The 22,621-nt window shown below is 39.5% G+C and overlaps 2 protein-coding genes across 10 annotated transcripts in view; both read right to left on the bottom strand.

The window, feature by feature from the left end:
• gramd4a (GRAM domain containing 4a) overlaps nt 1-1,810 on the bottom strand; it is a 108,942-nt gene extending 107,132 nt beyond the window's left edge. For 2 of the 5 annotated variants that reach the window (XM_061914470.1, XM_061914473.1), the window contains exon 1: nt 1,507-1,810. In XM_061914470.1, coding sequence (XP_061770454.1) covers nt 1,507-1,535 — 29 coding nt within the window. In that variant the 5' untranslated portion in view covers nt 1,536-1,810. The remainder of the gene's footprint in view (nt 1-1,506) is intronic. The other 3 variants (XM_061914469.1, XM_061914472.1, XM_061914471.1) reach the window with 3 other exon arrangements.
• An 8,834-nt stretch (nt 1,811-10,644) lies between these two features.
• celsr1a (cadherin EGF LAG seven-pass G-type receptor 1a) overlaps nt 10,645-22,621 on the bottom strand; it is a 256,246-nt gene continuing 244,269 nt past the window's right edge. For 2 of the 5 annotated variants that reach the window (XM_061914463.1, XM_061914466.1), the window contains exons 32-36: nt 21,973-22,073; nt 21,763-21,912; nt 16,303-16,578; nt 15,845-16,238; nt 10,645-11,500 (exon numbers count right to left, since the gene is read on the bottom strand). In XM_061914463.1, coding sequence (XP_061770447.1) covers nt 11,473-11,500; nt 15,845-16,238; nt 16,303-16,578; nt 21,763-21,912; nt 21,973-22,073 — 949 coding nt within the window. In that variant the 3' untranslated portion in view covers nt 10,645-11,472. The remainder of the gene's footprint in view (nt 11,501-15,844; nt 16,239-16,302; nt 16,579-21,762; nt 21,913-21,972; nt 22,074-22,621) is intronic. The other 3 variants (XM_061914465.1, XM_061914467.1, XM_061914464.1) reach the window with 2 other exon arrangements.

The following is a 22,621-nucleotide window of genomic DNA, read 5'->3' as shown; positions in this document are numbered from 1 at the left end:
TCAGAGACACTGGCGGTCACCACACCCCTCCGACCCTCAGGTATGACTATATAATCTCACTAAAACACTAGTAACACAATAAGCAGATAAGGGATTTTCCAGAATTATCCTAGTAAATGTGTCTAATAACATCTGAATCGCTTCCAGTGCCCTCATCTTTTTTTTTTCTTCTAGTCCTTCACTCTCACTATCCTCATCCACAAATCTTTCATCCTCACTCAAACTAATGGGGAAATTGTCGCTTTCTCAGTCCGAATCGCTCTAGCTGCTGGTGGCTATGATTGTAAACAATGTGAGGAGCCCTACAACACAGCACATCGTCTGCTACTTCCGGTAAAGGCAAGGCTTTTTTATTAGCGACCAAAAGTTGCAAACTTTATCGTCGATGTTCTCTACTGAATCCTCTCAGCAAAAATATGACAATATCGCGAAATGATCAAGTATGACACATGGAATGGACCTGCTATCCCCGTTTAAATCTTATTTCAGTAGGTCTTTAAAAGTAGCATCTATGAATGCAGTATGAAGAAGAATATTTTAATGTAGACACATAGAATCATCATACTGCTGTGATTATATGTATCAAGTGTTCATTCAAGGCCAAGGCAAAATATCGTGATATATATCGTATAGCGCAGATATGGCCTAAAAATATCGCGCGATTAAAAAAGGCAATAGCGCCCAGCCTTAGTTTACTGTTATATTTTCAAACATATCCATATTAAAATGGAGTAATACTCGGTTTATTAGTGGCCAGCTTTAAACACATCCTTAAAGGCCTACTGAAACCCACTACTACCGACCACGCAGTCTGATATATCAATGACGAAATCTTAACATTGCAACACATGCCAAAAGTTGCAAACTTTATCGTCGATGTTCTCTACTAAATCCTTTCAGCAAAAATATGGCAATAGATAGATAGATAGATAGTACTTTATTTATTCCGTCAGGAAAATTACAATTTTCAGCACAATCCCATTCAAGATCAGACAAACATTACAGGGAGACAGAACAGGATCGCTGACGGGTCTGCCGGCTTCCAGCGCCCCTTACAAAAAAGATGACATACAGGTAAACAACTGAACAAAACATACTGTTTTGTTCAGTTGACTTAGTTGTGATTTCCCTCTCTGCATGAAAGTTTAAAAGTAACATATATGAATGCAGTATGAAGAAGAATGTTTTAATGTAGACACATAGAATCATCATACTGCTGTGATTATATGCATCAAGTGTCAAGGCCAAGGCAAAATATCGTGATATATATCGTATATCGCGGATATGGAATAAAGAAATATCGCGATATTTAAAAAAATCCAATATCGCCCAGCCTTAGTTTACTGTTATATTTTCAAACATATCCATATTAAAATTGAGAAACACTTGGTTTATTAGTGGCCAGCGTACGTCCTTAAACAACTGGACGCCAAAAGTACACATCAAAACAGCATGAATTAAAAATAATACCGTGTAAAAATGATTAAAATACAAAAATGTTCTTACCCAGCGCGTAAATCGTAGCAAAGTTTCATGAACACCGAGATCACCTCCTTCGCCCGTCACTACACCTGCTGCTCTAACCGGGGAAAATCTGCTCCTCCTCGGTCAATCCATCACGGTAACATCCGTTATGTTGCTGGCAAAGGAGCTTTCCTGTCGGGGAAGAAAATATATTGTCCCTCCTTCTGCGGGAGAAAGCAGCCCAGAGCGGCACCGTTAGTTAGCCAGGAGCTCATTCACACTACTGGCTGGCCGGCCTAGCCTCTTGTTGATCTCGCGTCAGGGGCAGCAGCGGCAGGGAAGGGCTGCGGAAGTGACGTCAGAGGGGCGCTTCAAAGGGCTGCACGGGCGGAAGTGGATGTTTAATGTAAACAAAGTGGAGCACTTGTTAAAAGAGGTCAAATGTGCCCTTTTGCCCTTTATAAATTAGACCCAACAGAAAATAGTCTTTAAAAATTCTGGGGAATGAATGAATGGTTTATTTTGAGCCATGCAAACAAAACAAGAGAATGACATAAAATACAAAAGAAATATATCCATCCATCCATCCATTTTCTACCGCTTATTCCCTTTCGGGGTCGCGGGGGGCGCTGGCGCCTATCTCAGCTACAATCGGGCGGAAGGCGGGATACACCCTGGACAAGTCGCCACCTCATCGCAGGGCCAACACAGATAGACAAACAACATTCACACTCACATTCACACATTATTTTTACACCTACATTGAAAACATTATCAATCAATCAATCAATCTTTATTTATATAGCCCCAAATCACAAATGTCTCAAAGGACTGCACAAATCATTACGACTACAACGTCCTCGGAAGAACCCACAAAAGGGCAAGGAAAACTCACACCCAGTGGGCAGGGAGAATTCACATCCAGTGGGACGCCAGTGACAATGCTGACTATGGAAACCTTGGAGAGGACCTCAGATGTGGACAACCCCCCCTCCTCTAGGGGACCGAAAGCAATGGATGTCGAGCGGGTCTAACATGATACTGTGAAAGTTCAATCCATAGTGGCTCCAACACAGCCGCGAGAGTTCAGTTCAAGCGGATCCAAGACAGCAGCGAGAGTCCCGTCCACAGGAAACCATCTCAAGCGGAGGCGGATCAGCAGCGTAGAGATGTCCCCAACCGATACACAGGCGAGCGGTCCATCCTGGGTCCCGACGAGCGGTCCATCCTGGGTCTCGACTCTGGACAGCCAGTACTTCATCTATGGTCATCGGACCGGACCCCCTCCACAAGGGAGGGGGGGACATAGGAGAGAAAAAAGAAAAGAAGCGGCAGATCAACTGGTCTAAAAAGGAGGTCTATTTAAAGGCTAGAGTATACAGATGAGTTTGAAGGTGAGACTTAAATGCTTCACATTACATGTGACTAATCTTTTGTAGATGTCAAGATTGGCTCAAAAGGGAGTGGCAAGAAGTAAACTTATTAGGTCCCACCCCCTATACATATACAATATATATATATATATACACGATATATAATACAATAATATATATAATATAATTCAGTTCAGTGGTTGCTGCGTAGATGCTATATATTATCTATATATAATACATTTAAATTCACACACACTTACATATATACATATGTACACACACATATATACACACACATATATATAATTTATATATATATATATATATATATACACACATATATACACACACATATATATAATTTATATATATATATATATACACATATATATACATACATATACATATACATACACATACATACATACATACATACACATACACACATAATCACATACATACACAAATGCATATACACAAAATACAAATATGTCCATCATATATACACACACACACACACACACACACACACACACACACACACATACCTATATAAATACTATATGTATAATAGTATATATAATATACACTTTTGTCTAAACATTATTAACAGTTTATGGTGCCTATGGGAACAAGCTTTCATTTTGACTGTGATATCCATCCATTTTTCTACCGCTTATTCCCTTTTTGGGGTCGCGGGGGGCGCTGGCGCCTATCTCAGCTACAAGAAGGCGGGGTACACCCTGGACAAGTCGCCACCTCATCACAGGGCCAACACAGATAGACAGACAACATTCACACTCACATTCACACACTAGGGCCAATTTAGTGTTGCCAATCAACCTATCCCCAGGTGCATGTCTTTGGAAGTGGGAGGAAGCCGGAGTACCCGGAGGGAACCCACCCAGTCACGGGGAGGACATGCAAACTCCACACAGAAAGATCCCGAGCCCAGGATTGAACCCTGACTACTCAGGACCTTCGTATTGTGAGGCAGACGCACTAACCCCTCTTCCACCGTGAAGCCCATATATATATATATATATATATATATATATATATATATATATATATAAATATGTATATATATATATATATATGTATAATGTGTTTTTTTTTAAGATAGTATTGATTTTGATTATTGACCTGAATTTCATTTTGTGTTCATTCCTTTACATAACCTAAATAACCTTGGGCCCCCTTTATTTCTGTTTGATTCCTATTTTAAATTTAGCTTTTATAAACTGTTCATCCTGTTCTGCATTATGTATGTGAATTGTTTGTACATTATCATAAAGTTGTGAAAAATAATAATGTATAATCGATGCAGGCAGTTAACAGTCAATAAAAACATTGATCTGTTAGTGTTGTGTTTATCGTTATTTGATATATATATATATATATATATATATATATATATATATATATATATATATATATATATATATATAAACAATACACTATAGAAAAAAATAAACCTTACAAAAAAAACATGTTTAGTGTTGCATTAAATTAAATGTTTTTATGGCAATTATATGCAAGTCAAAAACAATACGCCACCATATTTTTATGCAATGTGAAAAAACGGTATCTGTATCTATACTGACAAGCGGTAGAAATGGATGGATGGATGAATGTTTTTACACATACACACACATACATATATATATATATATATATATATATGAATAGTTATTATAATTTTATAATATATAGATACATATCATACAGTATAATTACTATACTGTATAATATATATATATATATATATATATATATATATATATATATATATATATCATTAATACTATAATTATCTAAATATAATAATATATAAACATTAACATTACATTTTCAATGGACATTAGACATTTTCTTAGTTTTAGTATTTTGTTCATTTAGACTTAGACATTTAGACTTAGACATTTTTTCAGTCATACTATGGCCTTCATTGTCAGGTAAGGCAACCTACCAGCATTTTCTACCAAACAAGGCATTAAGGAATATGTATTGTTTTCAGTATCTTTAAAACAGATGTACGTTACCAAACTCTCGTATTAAAAAGAGAACAACGGTGCATTGTGTAATTGTAATATTTCCAAGTACATGTAACAGCTGACATGTATCGACTAGGCAGCTTGCTCAAGCTATGTGTATTCTTTGGAAACTACACAACAACAAAATAGACCATTAATGCTTTAGACAAGCTTCTCCTGAGTCATGCTTACTTACTGTACACACACACACACTCAAAAGGACACATGACTATCCAGATGACTTCTCTCTCTAACAGAAGACTTCTCTCTCTAACTCTATCAAGACTTTCCAAAACCCTCCCTGGGCACTCTTGGGGAAACCCCGTAACAGATCAACTTAATCCCAAAGCAGCATTTTCTAGAAGCTTGCGAGCACATTTTGTCTTATGCAACCGTGTTGGAGGGAGGCTGCTGTGTATTTAAAGAAAATGTTTACTAATGGACATAACTTAAACTCTAGTTGAATATTGATAATAGTAAGTATGCATTCTGTATGATTTTATCATGATATGCCATGTCAATTTGCAGTACATTTATAAACACTACACTTTTCGGCCGCTAGATGTCAGCAGTAGCCACCAATGCGCCTTTAAATAATTTACCAATACCAACCACTAGATGTCAGACTTGTATCAGTTTTCCTTGCCTGTTTTGCGCCTTTCATTCATTTCGAATACCAACTGTGGTTCTCATGACTTTGAATAATTTATTTTGCACATAAATAACTTAAAATCGACTTCTTTTTTTAATGAATTAAAAGACATCTAAAAAAAATAAATAAATAAATAAAAATATTTATATAAATACACATACTATAATATATATATAATAACTTAAAATTAAGCATTAATATATATATATATGTGTGTATATATATATATTTATGTAATGTATGTATCAATTATATACATATAATATATACATCAATAATATATGTATTTATATTCGTTATATTATGTATGCATATATATACATATTTGTATATCCATATATACATACATATATATATATATGTGTATATATATATGTGTATATATATATATATATATATATATATATATATATATATATATATATATATATATATATATATATATATATATAAAGGCTCCAAAAAAGCGCACCCCTTGGTTTACAGAAGAAACTAGAGCTCAGAAATTATTATGCAGAAAGCTGGAACGCAAATGGCGCACGACTAAACTTGAGGTGCACCATCAAGCATGGAGTGATGGTTTAATAACTTATAAACGCATGCTTACCTTAGCTAAAGCTAAATATTACTCAAATCTCATCCACCGTAATCAAAACGATCCTAAATTTTTGTTTAGCACGGTAGCATCGCTAACCCGACAAAGGACTCCTTCCAGTATCTCCACCCACTCAGCTGATGACTTTATGCAATTCTTTAGTAAGAAAATTTAAGTCATTAGAAAGGAGATTAAAGACAATGCGTCCCAGCTACAACGGGGTTCTATTAACACTGACACGATTGTATATACGGCGGATACTGCCCTCCAAAATAGATCCGCCTCCGCTTGGGATGGTTTCCTGCTGGCTCCGCTGTGAACGGGACGCTCGCTGCTTTGTTGGATCCGCTTTAGACTGGACTCTCGCGACTGTGTTGGATCCATTGTGGATTGAACTTTCACAGTATCATGTTAGACCCGCTCGACATCCATTGCTTTCCTCCTCTCCAAGGTTCTCATAGTCATCATTGTCACCGATGTCCCACTGGGTGTGAGTTTTCCTTGCCCTTAAGTGGGCCTACCGAGGATGTCTGGTGGTTTGTGCAGCCCTTTGAGACACTAGTGATTTAGGGCTATATAAGTAAACATTGATTGATGATTGATTGATATATATATAGGGGCTGTCAAAAGTAACGAGTCTTGTGATTATTAACAAAAAAAAATTGCATTAATCATTTATAGTTGTGAATTAATCAGGCAATTTATTTTCATTTTTTAAAACCAATTTTAAATTACCGGTAATTCATTCTGTGCTCATTTCCCCTTTACATTGCATGGTTACCTAAAAAGCAGCGTGGGCTTTATATAAAGTCGGATATCAGGTCAGTGCATATGCACACCTCGTTTGGCTTAGTAAAAAATACAAATAAAACCCCTGACAGGACTGTTTGTGTATGAAATTCTGTCAAAATTGTGTTTTTTTCCAGGTAATTCTGTTTTTTTAAGCAAAAAAAAAAGCAGAAAAATAGCCCCAAAGCATGATGTTTCCACCTCCATGCTTCACAGTAGGTATGGTGTTCTTGGGATGCAACTCAGTATTCTTCTTCCTCCAAACACAATGAGTTCAGTTTATACCAAAATGGATACATGGATGATACAGCAGAGGATTGGGACAATCTCCTGTGGTCAGATGAAACCAAAATAGAACTTTTTGGTAAAAACTCAACTCGTCGTGTTTGGAGGAAGAAGAATACTGAGTTGTATCCCAAGAACACCATACCTACTGTGAAGCATGGGGGTGGAAACATCATGCTTTGGGGCTGTTTTTCTGCTAAGGGGACAGGACAATTGATCCGTGTTAAGGAAAGAATGAATGGGGCCATGTATCGTGAGATTTTGAGCCAAAACCTCCTTCCATCAGTGAGAGCTTTCAATGGTTGACCAAATACTTATTTTCCACCATAATTTACAAATAAATTCTTTAAAATTCCTACAATGTGAATTCCTGGATTTTTTTTCACATTCTGTCTCTCACAGTTGAAGTGTACCTATGATGAAAATTACAGACCTCTGTCATCATTTTAAGTGGGAGAACTTGCACAATCGGTGGCTGACTAAATACTTGTTTGCCCCACTGTATATATATATATATATATAAATATATATATATATACACGCACATACATGTTTGCAAAGCTGCTCTCTGTTTCCCTCTATACCTGACGGTTGCCATGACAACACAGCTCCCCAATAGGCTTGTAACTTGACCCGGCCTTCTAACCTTTCACTGACTGCACCCCTCCAGAAAACCATACCTGGCAGCGCCTGGTGGCGGAAGACAATACATGCGGGACGCGCCACACCTTTTCCCTCGGCCGCTTACGCCTCCATCTCGCACGGCGTTGACCTCCGTGAACTCGGTGCATCCCCACCCTATCTGCCACATAAACTTGGGAGACACATTCCTCTCATTAAAGTGAGAGGCTCCATAATGCGCGCTGTCAATACCTTACGGCTTACCTCGGAATGCCGGAGCTAAGTGCCAAGGCCTCATAAGTGTGTTAAAAAAAAAAAATGTAAATAATGTAGAGGAGATTGCTACATTACCTTGTGGGGCGGGGGTGTCCAAACTTTTTCCACTGAGGGCCACACACTGAAAAATCAAAGCAAGCTGAAGGCTTTTTGATATTTTTTTATTTTAAAAACCAATACAATATATGTATGGAAATATACATTTAAGCCCCCACTCAGGCTTGATCCCAGGGACACCAAAGGGTTTTGGTCAAAAAAATATTAAAAATGTGTCATTATTCAGTATTATAGGCTTAAATCTCTAGATCAATATTAGGACTATCTGTCAATATAATATTTAAAAAAAATTAAGTTGTATGCTCTTTTTGTCAAAGAAAACCATTTTTTTATAGAAAAAAAACTAAAATATGCAATATTTTCACCCATTAACATTTTTAAGTGGAATATTTTAGATTATATAATAAGTGTATCTTTAAAAAGGTCAATAAGTCATAACACATTTTATAATTTTTGGAGCAATGGCACTTAAAGAAAATAAAAATCACACTAAAATTATTGGGGATCCAAAAGGGCCCTACTCATTAAAGTGTTAAAAAAATAAATTTTAAGTATTTTGTTTTCTTTTAACACAATAATCTCGAAATTAACTTCAGATCTATCCGTCAATTATAAGTTTTACTGTTTGTTTTTTGTCTGTTCGTTTTAAAACAAAAACGTGTAGCAGACACAAAATATGCAACATTTTACACAAAAAATATCTCAAAGTGGACGCAATTGGTGCCTTGAATAGGTCAATAATTCATAATGACATTGATTTTGATTCTTTATTTTTATTTTAGAAAGAAACAGCCTGCTTGGCAGCTTTGTGTTATTCAAGTTAAAATTGCAACATTTTCTTGTTAAATTTCACCCCTTTGCTCTTTTTTACCACTTTTTATGTTTTGTATTTTTTTTTTAATCGTATTTTTAGAATGTGCCGTTGGGCCATTAAAAAAATTCCCTGCGGGCTGCAAATGGCCCCCAGGCCGCACTTTGGACATCCCTGTTGTAGGGTAAACAAGTATTTTTCTTAAGCCTGCAGATTTTATTGTTGAAAAAAAGTCCACACAAAGTGAAAAATTCACTGACATCTTTAATTTTACAGGCAGCATTATTTGACTCCAGTGTCTTAAAAAGTCCATAAAAAATAAATATACATTATGTTACAAAACATTTCCAGTGTCGTATCGTTACAAAAAAGACGTATTCACAAGAGTATTGATTACACAGGTAGAACACACGAGACGTGATGCACGGTGCAGGAAGGCACCTCGTGAGCGGTAAACATTGAAGTGGAGCTGCAAGACGGTGCAGTCTTAAAGCTGGGGGTCAAACTGGCTTTCATCGAGGGCCACACACACTTAGAGGGCCGCATGTAACATATATCAAGTTCTTTATGCATTGGATTATCATATATATTTTTATGTACACTGTAAAGTGTAAGTAAAAACCTGGCAGCTTAGTTACCGGAAATTGACTGTAAAATATACAGTGTTTTGTTTTTTTACATGTTGCGGCAAAAGGAAAAACAGTACCACGTTTTTTTTTTTTTTTAAATAAAAAAAAAACCCTGGTAGCTTTTTCGCCAGAATTTTACTGTAAAACCAACTGTGTTTTATGCAACATATTACTGTAAATGGAAAAGCAGTCCAATTTTTTTTCTTATTCTGGCGATTGAGCTGCCAGTTTTTTGCTGTAAAAAAAACCCACAAAAACGTGGGACCGTATTATTTCCATTTACGGTAGTACACCGTAAAAACAACTGTAAAATCAACTGGGAGCACAGTCTACAGAATATTACAGTAAAAAAACAGTGATAACGTTTTTTTAATATGCAGTAATATACCGTAAAAAGCACCATTGATATTACCGTAAAATATATTGTGATTTTTACAGTGTACAATTTTATGCTCTTGCTTTGAAATCATAAGTCTAGCAGATATTTAAATATTCTTATTTTGACAAAAAATGTTTGGAAAGTATAATAATAAAATTGTTGTTGCAATATATATATATATATATATATATATATATATATATATATATATATATGTGCAGGCAATTAACAGTGAATATTGATCTGTGAGTGTTGTTTTTATCGTTATAAGATATGTGTATGTATATATATATATATATATATATATATATATATATATATAACAGATCTGTAGAGATGAAGTAGTCTTGTGATTTTTTCCCACACCTACATATATACATATATATATGTATATATATATATATATATATATATATATATATATATATATATATATGTGCAGGCAATTAACAGTGAATATTGATCTGTGAGTGTTGTTTTTATCGTTATAAGATATGTGTATGTATATATATATATATATATATATATATATATATATAACAGATCTGTAGAGATGAAGTAGTCTTGTGATTTTTTCCCACACCTACATATATACATATATATATGTATATATATATATATATATATATATATATATATATATATATATATATATATATATATAAAATCACACTTTCCAAACTTTTTTGTAAAAATAAGAATATTTAAATATCTTAATTTATAATATAATACAATATAGTATAATATAATATATTGTAATATAATATAATATAATATTAATTTCATGCCATACATATATTTTCTTTCTGTCAAATTGGAAAAAACTAATAAATGCAGTCAGAAAAGATAAGGTATTTTACTGACGCATATTATTTCCAGGCGTTCACGGGCCACATGAAATGATGTGGCGTGCCAGATTTGGCCCCCGGGCCTTGACTTTCACACCTGTCTTGAAGCCTTTCCCAAGTGTGTCGATTTTTTCTGAAGCATGTAAAAAAGCGAAAGCTTTGTGACTTTGGTGAGCGGGATAAGAAGGCTTCACAGGTTTCTAGTGCTAAAATGCTTCTCCATCCTTCCGTTAGTGCTTTCTGGCTTGATTAAAGGTGTGTGCTTGAAAGGCCTCAGTCCAACACGCTCTCCTGATTGTTTCAAGTTTGATGAAAATAAATCAACAGGAAAAAAAACAAAGGGAGCACTCGTGTGTGTGTGTGTGTGTCCTTGAAATCCACCTGGACTACAAATGTACCAACATGTTGACGTCCCAAAGTCTTTCCACCAACATGCGGAGGTAAAGTCACCCTCCAACACATTCCAAGAGGAAGTCTTCATATTTAGAGCAGTCGGCGCCTCCATCTTGTCCTTCCTTTTATGGCACAGGTTCCGTACGGTCCTCACATGGTAAGAGTTTGTTCCCTTTATCCTTCTTTGTCCGAGGGGCCGTCCTCATGTCTGCTATTTAATACTGCTCTCCGAGAGAGAGGTGTGGTTCCTCCCGTCCTGTCCTCCTACAACGGCGGGCTGGTCTGGATGTCCCTGACGGGTCAGATCGAAGTCTCGTTACTGTCACTGTTAATATGGACTTATGGTAAGAAGCGGAGGAGGGGGTGGGGGGGGGCGTAGGAAGCACGCCGGCGAAGGAAGCAGGGGTCAAACACTCAACATTGGCAAATATCAGTGGTGTGACTATCTGGGCGCCTAACGACTTGACCTGATTCTGGGGTGAGGATTCGATTCAGAATCGATTCTCGATTCAGACTCTCGCAGTTTGGTATCAAAATTCAGTGTTTATCAACCTTTTCTGAGAGCCAAGGCACATTTTTTTCATTGAAAAAATCCAGAGGAAACACCACCAGCAGAAACATTCGAAAAATTAAACTCTGCAGCCGATATTCTCAGTAGTGAAGTGATTTATATAGTATTTATATAGCGCTTTTTCTCTAGTGACTCAAAGCGCTTTACATAGTGAAACCCAATATCTAGCATAGCTCGGTTGGTAGAGCGGCCGTGCCAGCAACTTGAGGGTTGCAGGTTCGATTCCCGCTTGTGCCGTCGTAGTCACTGCCGTTGTGTCCTTGGGCAAGACACTTTACCCACCTGCTCCCAGTGCCACCCACACTGGTTTAAATGTAACTTAGATATTGGGTGTCACTATGTAAAGCGCTTTGAGTCACTAGAGAAAAGCGCTATATAAATATAATTCACTTCACTTCTAAGTTACATTCAAACCAGTGTGGGTGGAACTGGGAGCAGGTGGGTAAAGTGTCTTGCCCAAGGACACAACGGCAGTGACAAGGATGGCGGAAGTGGGAATCGAACCTGCAACCCTCAAGTTGCTGGCACGGCCGCTCTACCAACCGAGCTAAACCACCCCAAAGAGTTTGTAAAAAGTAGTTCTCGCAATTATTGGATATGAATTAAAACTAGAGATATTGTCCAACTCTTAATTACCGATTCCGATATCAACTGATACCGATATATATAGACGTGGAATTAACACATTATTATGCCTAATTTTGTTGTGATGCCCCGCTGGATGCATTAAACCAAAGGTCCCCAACCTTTTTGTAGCTGCGGACCGGTCAACGCTTGAAAATTTGACCCACGGACGGGGGACAAATTGTTTTTGTTTTTTCATAAAGAAATACAATCATGAGTGCTTACGGACTGTATCCCTGCAGACTGTATTGATCTATATCGATATATAATGTATATGTATTGTATTTTTTTAAGTTGATTTAACAATAATTTAAAAATTAATGCATTAATGCATTAAACAATGTAACAAGGTTTTCCAAAATAAATCAACTCAAATTATGGAAAAAAAATGCCAACATGGCACTGCAATATTTATTATTGAAGTCTCAAAGTGCATTATTTTTTCTTAACATGCCTCAAAACAGCAGCTTGGAATTTGGGACATGCTCTCCCTAACAGAGCATTAGGAAGTTGAGGTGGGCGGGGTTGGCGGGAAGAGGTAGCGAGGTACCAGGGGTTTATATTGTAGCCTCCCGTAAGAGTTAGTGCTGCAAGGGGGCCTGGGTATTTGTTCTGTTGTGTTTATGTTGTGTTACGGTGCGGATGTTCTCACGAAATGTATTTGTCATTCTTGTTTGGTGTGGGTTTACGGTGTGGCACATATTTGTAACAGTGTTAAAGTTGTTTGTATGGCCACCCTCAGTGTGACCTGTATGGCTGTTGACCAAGCATACGTTGCATTCACTTGTGTGTGTGAAAAGCCGTAGATATTATGTGACAGTGCCTTTAAGATTTATTGGCGCTCTGTACTTCTCCCAACGTCCATGTTCATAGCGGTGTCTTAAAAAGTCATACATTTTACTTTTTGGAACCGCTAATTTTAAAACAGTCCATCCATCCATTTCTACCGCTTATTCCCTTTTGGGGTTGCGGGGGGCGCTGGCGCCTATCTCAGCTACAATCGGGCGGAAGGCGGGGTACACTCTGGACAAGTCGCCACCTCATCGCAGGGCCAACACAGATAGACAGACAACATTCACACACTAGGGGCAATTTAGTGTTGCCAATCAACCGATAGCAATAATTTCTGATATTACATTTTAAAGCATTTATTGGCCGATAATATAAGCCAGGGGTCGGGAAACTTTTTGGCTGAGAGAGCCATACAAGCCCATCCATCCATCCATTTCTACCGCTTATTCCCTTTTGGGGTCGCGGGGGGCGCTGGCGCCTATCTCAGCTACAATCAGGCGGAAGGCGGGGTACACCCTGGACAAGTCGCTACCTCATCGCAGGGCCCACACAGATAGACAGACAACATTCACACACTAGGGGCAATTTAGTGTTGCCAATCAACCGATAGCGATAATTTCCGATATTACATTTTAAAGCATTTTTTGGCCGATAATATAAGCCAGGGGTCGGGAAACTTTTTGGCTGAGAGAGCCATACAAGCCAAATATTTTTAAAAGTATCTGTGAGAGCGAAATAATGTATTTATTTTTTAACACTGAATACATACTAAATGCGTGCATTTTTAAGAAAAAACAACATTTTTGGAGTATAATAAGTCTCTTATTCTTTTTAATAACATAGTTATTCTGAGGCTAACCAAAAATAAATAAAATACTTCTGACCATTAATGCGACTTCTTGAACAGGTGCGGTAGAAACCAGTTTTAATTTTGTTGACGAAAAATGTTCGTCATAGTTATCGTCAACGACCTTTTTTTTCTGACTAAAACGAGACAATAACTAAATCAAAAATAATTTACGTGGACTAAGACGATGACGAGGTGTATTGACATATTCGTCAACGAATAAAAACGAGACGAAAATGTCTGCCAGAGACATGATCCAATCGGAACTCATTTCGTTAGGAAGAGGCGGGAGGAGTTGGGAAAAGAACCAATCAGAGCGACGTTGTAAGGAAGTTACTTAAACGCAGTTTGCGTTTGAGACTAACCCGGGAATGCGCTGCTGAAGACAACATGTCAACGCCGGGGAGGAAGAGGAGAGAGGACATATGGGGAAATTTTATATTTGACGTCAAAGATAACAAGACGCAGTGTAAGAAATGCAATGTGAGGATTACAGGGAAAAACACAACAAACTTGAAGCAACATTTACAGTCGAATCACCCCGAAATCCACACACAGGTAAGCATTTTCCACAACATACAACTCACTCGACTTTATCCCGTTTATTACACCGCTTACTCGTGAAATACTAAATTTGAGACATGATTTTCATCAAAACACGACTTGTATCAGTGATTTTTCCACTGTTTTGCTTTGACTTTCAGACATTGAAGAGAAAGTTTACATATTACCCTTTAGTCGACTAAATCTACTGTAGTTTTCGTCGACTATAATCTTATGATATTTCGTCAACCAAAATTAGACTAAAACTAAAACAATTTAAATAACTAAATTATGACTAAAACTAAATTACATTTTAATTAAAAGACAATGACTAAAACTCAACCAAATTTTGCTGTCAAAATTAACACTTGTACAAACCAGATGGATGGATGAAAATGCATGAGAATGTTTTATATTTTGAACGTTATTTTTGACACTGTGATTACCAGCGTAATTATTCATTACTTACAGTGTTAAGCAATATCAGCTAAGATTTATCTGAGAGCCAGATGCAGTCATCAAAAGAGCCACATCTGGCTCTAGAGCCAAAGGTTCCCTACCCCTGATATCAGCAGTCCGATATTATCAGACATCTGTAATTCAAACCATAACCAAGCACGCATCACTATATCTCTTGTCTCAAAGTAGGTGTACTGTCACCACCTGTCACATCATGTCGTGACTTATTTTGAGGTTTTCGGTCTTGTCTTGCGCTGCTATTTTGTTGTTGACTGTCATGTCAGCTTTGTGGACCCCGTCTGCTGCTCCACAGACTTTAATAAGTATTTGCTGTTGTCCAGCATTCATTTGTTTTTGTTTTTACTTTGCAGCCAGTTCGGTTTAGTTTCGTTTTGCATAGCCATCCCTAAGTTTCAATGCCTTTTGGGCGGTTTAGCTCGGTTGGTAGAGTGGCCGTGCCAGCAACTTGAGGGTTGCAGGTTCAATTCCCGCTTCCGCCATCCTAGTCACTACCGTTGTGTGCTTGGGCAAGACACTTTACCCACCTGCTTCCAGTGCCACCCACACTGGTTTGAATGTAAATTAAATATTAGGTTTCACTATGTAAAGCGCTTTGAGTCACTAGAGAAAAAGCTCTATATAAAATATGATTCACTTCACTTTTCTTAGCTTTTCTTTCTGTCACTCACACACACAAGAGTGACGCAGAGACACAGAAACCAACTACAAAAAAAAGGGTTGTCTTATGTTCGGGTTAGTAAGGTTATTGGACAGATTTAAATTCAAAAGAAGTTACTCACTCGGAGTCAGATCCGTTGCCGCCGTTGAGCGTCCCCGACTTCAAGTGCATGGCCACGCCTCCGTTGGTGTCGCGGTAGATCGCCGCCGGCAACGCCTCGGCGGGAATCTGCGGCCGCGGTGCGACGGGTGGTTTGACGACGGTGCCGTTGTCATGGTGGCCGGGCGGACGACCTCCCCCTCCTCCTCCTCCGTCATTGGAGGCCAATGAGGTCCGCCGGGACGTAGGCGCCATGATGTTGACGGAAGTGGGAGTCTGCGGGGCGGCCATGTTGTTGTTGGGCGAAGGGGAGGTGATGGTGGGGGAGTTGTAGTCGCTCAGCTTCTCCCTCAGACGGTTCTTCATGTTCTTGTCGGTCAGCGGCGGCGGGTAGCTGATCTTGTTCTTCAAGATACCTGAGTCCAACACACGTTCCACCTTAGCCTTGCTCATTTTGCACCCGGTCTGTGTTCCCCTCACCTTTTCTCTGCTCTGGTTGCTGGATGCTGTTGGTCTGACCGGCCTGCGTCGTTAGCGCTGTCGTGTCCTTGGCGTTGCTGCTGATCTGCTTGTCCCTGTCCAGAGGCGCTTCCTTGTCTCGTTCTCCATTGTGCTTGAGCTTATTCTCAGCGTGCAGCTCCACATTGACCTTGGTCTCCACCCTCAGCCGCTCCTGACCACCGGGGTCCTCGCTGTCGCTGGCTGTCGTGGCATCCGTGGGCCAGTACGGCTTCACGTGATTGGACACCGAGGCTACTGGGAAGAAATTGATGATTGCGTAAGCAAGTGCAAGGATGCAGCAACTGATAGATCACTGCACTTAATGACAGTTACATCTTATTAAAGACAGGTACCGTTCACATTTGAATTGATCTTTTTTTGTTTATGTGCTATTATATGTATATATATATATGTTTTTTTTAATCAAAATGTGGTAGCAGGGACCCTGCCATTCAAAACTAGGCTGTTACATTACTAATGATTAATGTAACTATAGCTGAAAAACTAGTACAATAGCAATAGGAGAGACTATTCATCCCTGACCACGAAGTTCACGTCGGCTTTATGATGCACTTACATTATTATATACACCAGGGGCGCTTACACTTTTTCTGCAGGCGAGCTACTTTTCAATTGACCAAGTCGAGGAGATCTACCTCATTCCTATTTATAATTTATATTTATTTATTTATGAAAGAGACATTTTTGTTAACAAGTTAATGGTGTTTAATGATAATACAAGCATGTTTAACACACATAGATTCCTTTCTTTCATGAAGACAAGAATATAAGTTGGTGTATTTGATTCTGATGACTTGCTTTGATTGGAATCAGACAGTGGTGCTGATAACGTCCGCATTTTCAAATGGAGGAAAAAAAAAGTCCTCCTTTCTGTCCAATACCACATGAAAGTGGTTGGATTTGGCATCTCATTTGTCCAACTTGCATACTCGTTTTTAAACACTTTGTTATGAGAGTAGCATATGTGTGTGGCCCTTTGATGTCTGGCAGCAGGTGAGTGACGTCAGTGACTGTGCGGGTGGGCAAGCAAGTGAGAAAGCGGTCGCTGAGGGCGGGGGAGAAATACATTGGCATCAAACTCCGTAGCTTGCTAGCTTGTGCACGCTAGCTTTCTGAGACTCTTATTTTGTTAGCACAGGCCGGATGAAACAGGTCTTTTATGGTGAAGACAGGAACTGTGCTGTCGGTCTTTAGAGTTTTGACAGTAGGTACGGAGTCTCTAGAAATAAAATGTGTTTCTCTGCGTCCGCCCTGTTAGTGATTTTTTTCTTAAATATGAGCTCGCAGCAGCCAGCGTCATCTCACAAGATCCTCGGGTGCCGAGAATGTCAAACAACTGACGAAAGTGAAGTCTTGGTATGATTGATGATTGCTCATTTTTATGTCTATTTTTTAATGCCTGGCTTGAGATCGACTGACACACCCTGCGAGATCGACCAGTCGATCGCGATCGACGTAATGGGCATCCCTGATATACACTATCAAAGACAGAAACTCATTTAATATAATGTCTTATTTGCTGCTTCAACACACACACACACACACACACACAAACACACACACACATGCGCGCGCACACACCGCAAAATGAGCTAACGTTACGCTAAAAGCTAACTGGCCTTCACCTAAAGCCAGGACTGCGAGTGAGTGTGTTTAGTATAATTTGGGGAGAGTCTGTTGCTCCCCTGCTAAAGACCTATCTGCTTGACGCTGAAGCGCTGACTACATGCGCTCTGAATACACACTGCTGATTGGCTGTTACCGCTACGGTTGTAACCAATCAGATGGTTGTGTGGGGGGGACAATGCAGGGTGCTGTGTACAGACAGAGGCAGAATGGAGCGGAGCAGCTTGTTAAGACTTTACAATAGGCGGATACTTCATATGTTCATGTGGAACTCGTTCGGTACTCCTCCGCACCGAACCGGAACCCCTGTACCAAAACGTTTCAATACAAATACACGTACCGTTACACCCCTAATATATACATATATATATATAAGTGAATTATATTTATATAGCGCTTTTCTCTAGTAACTCAAAGCGCTTTACATAGTGAAACCCAATATCTAAGTTACATTTAAAGCAGTGTGGGTGGCACTGGGAGCAGGTGGGTAAAGTGTCTTGCCCAAGGACACAACGGCAGTGACTAGGATGGCGGAAGCGGGAATCGAACCTGCAACCCTCAAGTTGCTGACACGGCCACTCAACCAACTGAGCTATACCGCTATATATATATATATATATATATATATATATATATATATATATATATGTATATATATATATATATATATATATATTTAAAAAAATGTTTTTGCCTTTTGGTTTGGGGCCCCTTTGGAACTGTGTGACAAGGGGTTGCACTTTCATGACTTCTGCGGTGCTTTTTTGTGGACTTCTGGATCTGCCTCCCAGGAACGTGCTGGGTTTCTGCCAGACCAGAATCCGTTTGGAGAGACTGGAGGAGATGCAGATGTAGAGACAGCCCTAGCACGGAGCGCCGGGACAGAGAAGCTTCACAGTATCTTGGCTGATTGAGCGGGTATCAGACACCTCAGTCTCTTTAGTCCAGGCTTGGGCAATTTTTTTGACTTGGGGGCCAAATTTAGAGAAAAAAATGTGTCTGGGGGCCGGAATATCTGATATTTAGGAACACTAATACAAAACCTAACAAGAAAGTCGGATTGAATGCTAAAAAAGTTATAACAGACCGCCCTAAAAAATGTAATGTAATTTTACATTTTTCTACGAATGATAAAACACTGAATATTGACAAAACATGAACATCACACCTCCTTTCGACCTTTTGATTGTAAAATATGTCGATCGAAAAGGGGATGTTCATGTTTTGTCAATATTCAGTGTTTTATCGTTCGTAGATATTTGCTGAATTTCCCCCAGGGATCAATAATGTACTTTCTATTCTATTCTATTCTATATATCAGTGGTTCTCAACCTTTTTTCAGTGATGTACCCCCTGTGAACATTTTTTCAATTCAAGTACCCCCTAATCAGAGGAAAGCATTTTTAGTTGAAAAAAAGAGATGAAGTAAAATACAGCTCTATGTCACCAGTTTCTGATTTATTAAATTGTATAACAGTGCAAAAATATTGCTCATTTGTAGTGGTCTTTCTTGAACTATTTGGGAAAAAATAATATAAAAATAACAAAAAACTTGTTGAAAAATAAACAAGTGATTTAAGTATAAATAAAGATTTCTACACATAGAATTAATCATCAACTTAAAGTGCCCTCTTTTGGGGATTGTAATAGAGGTCCATCTGGATTCATGAACTTAATTCCAAACATTACTTCACAAAAAAGAAATCTTTAACATCAATATTTATGGAACATGTCCGCAAAAAAATCTAGCTGTCAACACTGAAAATTGCATTGTTGCATTTCTTTTCACAGTTTATGACCTTACATTCATATTTTGTTGAAGTATTATTCAATAAATATATTTATAAAGGATTTTTGAATTGTTGCTATTTTTAGAATATTTTTTAAAAATCTCACATACCCCTTGTCATACCTTCAAGTACCCCCAGGGGTACGCGTACCCCCATTTGAAAAAAAGTGCTATATATCACTAAGCTTTAGAACTTTGTTGTGAAAATCTCCTTCCGCATCTGTGGAAACGCTTCCCGCCCACAGTGTATGGTGCCTCGTCTGAGCTGCTGTGACGTAGATGACCATAGTGACTAATTAGATGACCATAGCAACTAATTAATTTACCATAGCAACTAATTAGATTACCATAGTAACCAATATATAATACATAAGCGAAGATTCCAAGCATTGAAATACTTTGTATAGTTGAAGACTTACGGTCATTAGAAAACATCACTGCACATCATAGTGGCAGCTACACTTTCCATCTTAGGGATCTCCAAAAAATGATTTGGGCATGTCTGGATTGAAAAGCTCAACAGGCCACATGTGGCCCCCGGGCCTTAATTTGCCCAGGTCTGCCTTAGACGTATTCTCGCTCATCCATGCGGATTGGACAATGGCCGAGTTAGTGGGCGGCCGAGAGTGGTTGCTTTGTTGGGTCCGCTCCTGTCCCTGGCCATGCTCCATCCACCCCAGCAGACGATGGTGTGGAACACTGCAGAGGCCACTACAGTGTATGTTTCTTCTACTTTTTAGTCATAGCTGTATGTAGAAATGGCTGGTTGCATCAGCTCTGCTCTTTTAATGTCTTTAATGTTCTTTGATGAATTGATTAACGTGGACCCCGACTTAAACAAGTTGAAAAACTTATTCGGGTGTTACCATTTAGTGGTCAATTGTACGGAATATGTACTGAACCGTGCAATCTACTAATAAAAGTATCAATCAATCAAAAAAAGAAATCAAATGTTTGATGTCTCCCTCTTACACACATGTAAGAGGGATGTGTGCTATAGCTATGAGTTGTTTTTACGCTTGGCCTCGGTCTGGACCCATCCATCCATCCATCCATCATCTTCCGCTTATCCGAGGTCGGGTCGCGGGGGCAACAGCCTAAGCAGGGAAACCCAGACTTCCCTCTCCCCAGCCACTTCGTCCAGCTCTTCCCGGGGGATCCCGAGGCGTTCCCAGGCCAGCCGGGAGACATAGTCTTCCCAACGTGTCCTGGGTCTTCCCCGTGGCCTCCTACCGGTTGGACGTGCCCTAAACACATCCCTCGGGAGGCGTTCGGGTGGCATCCTGACCAGATGCCCGAACCACCTCATCTGGCTCCTCTCGATGTGAAGGAGCAGCGGCTTTACTTTGAGTCCCTCCCGGATGGCAGAGCTTCTCACCCTATCTCTAAGGGAGAGCCCCGCCACACGGCGGAGGAAACTCATTTCGGCCGCTTGTACCCATGATCTTATCCTTTCGGTCATGACCCAAAGCTCATGACCATAGGTGAGGATGGGAACGTAGATCGACCGGTAAATTGAGAGCTTTGCCTTCCGGCTCAGCTCCTTCTTCACCACAACGGATCGGTACAACGTCCGCATTACTGAAGACGCCGCACCGATCCGCCTGTCAATCTCACGATCCACTCTTCCCCCACTCGTGAACAAGACTCCTAGGTACTTGAACTCCTCCACTTGAGGCATGGTCTCCTCCCCAACCCGGAGATGGCATCTGTCTGGACCCGGGCTTAATCATTGTTTACCTGTATCTCACCTTTTTAGTAAAGGGGCGCCGGAAGTCGGCAGACCCGTCAGAGATCCTGTTCTGTCTCCCTGTAATGTTTGTCCGATCTTGAATGGGATTGTGGTGAAAATTGTAATTTCCCCTCAGGGATTGATAAAGTATTTCTGATTCTGATACGATACACAATGGTAGCAATTTTCGGTACTTTTAACAAACACAATATTTGAGTTTCATTTGCAATGCAGTTGTACTTCCAACAGAAAATTGTAGTACAGTGTTTACCTTTTGGCGTGCTGTGAACAGGCTGCCTCTCGTTATTCCACTTGGGCTTGACATCCATGTCGTCGTCCTCGCTGTCCGAGGAGCGAGACGAGGCGTAGGAGGAGCTGTTCTCGTCCAGCGACAGTTCGCTGTCCGAGTCGGAGTCTGGGGCTGGGTGGACGACACGGAGGTCACACGGATGTCGCGGTTGGAAACGGGCGAGGAACTCACCGTCGGCCTTGGAGCCACTTCTGTGGAAGAGAGGCCCGTCCAGATCAGTGTGGCCTTTCGCAGTTCCGGATGAGACGCTGGGCTTCAGGCCCGACTCTTCCCTGTACACATTAAGCAAGGTGGCGCAGGAAAGACAAGGAATGAGTGCACTAGTTGGGATATATATTGGATTTGGTCATCCACGTACAGAAAGGAAAATAGCACAAATGCTCTAATTCAATCAATCAATCAATCAATGTTTATTTATATAGCCCCAAATCACAAATGTCTCAAAGGACTGCACAAATCATTACGACTACAACATCCTCGGAAGAACCCACAAATTACAGCCATTGTGGAGAGGATGTTATATTCAAATTAAAAAGAAAAAAAATTATAAACCTCAAGGATGTCAAGTCAACCTACTGCTCTCTGACTAGATCAGGGGTGTCCAAACTTTTTCCACTTAGGGCCGCACATGGAAAAATTAAAGCATGCGGGTGTTGGGTTTTTGTCATTTCCCTGTCTTTTCTTTGTTTTTGGTGTCTGTTTTTCTACAGCACGGGTGTCAAACTCTGGCCCGCGGGCCAAATTTGTCCCGCCGTGCAATTTCATTTGGCCCTTGAGGCAATATAAAATTAATATTCAAGCTGGCCCACCGGTATTATAC

Source organism: Nerophis ophidion, linkage group LG10 (genome assembly GCF_033978795.1).
Source record: "Nerophis ophidion isolate RoL-2023_Sa linkage group LG10, RoL_Noph_v1.0, whole genome shotgun sequence".
NCBI classification, from domain to species: domain Eukaryota; kingdom Metazoa; phylum Chordata; class Actinopteri; order Syngnathiformes; family Syngnathidae; genus Nerophis; species Nerophis ophidion.
This window is presented reverse-complemented; position numbering and strand designations above follow the sequence as displayed.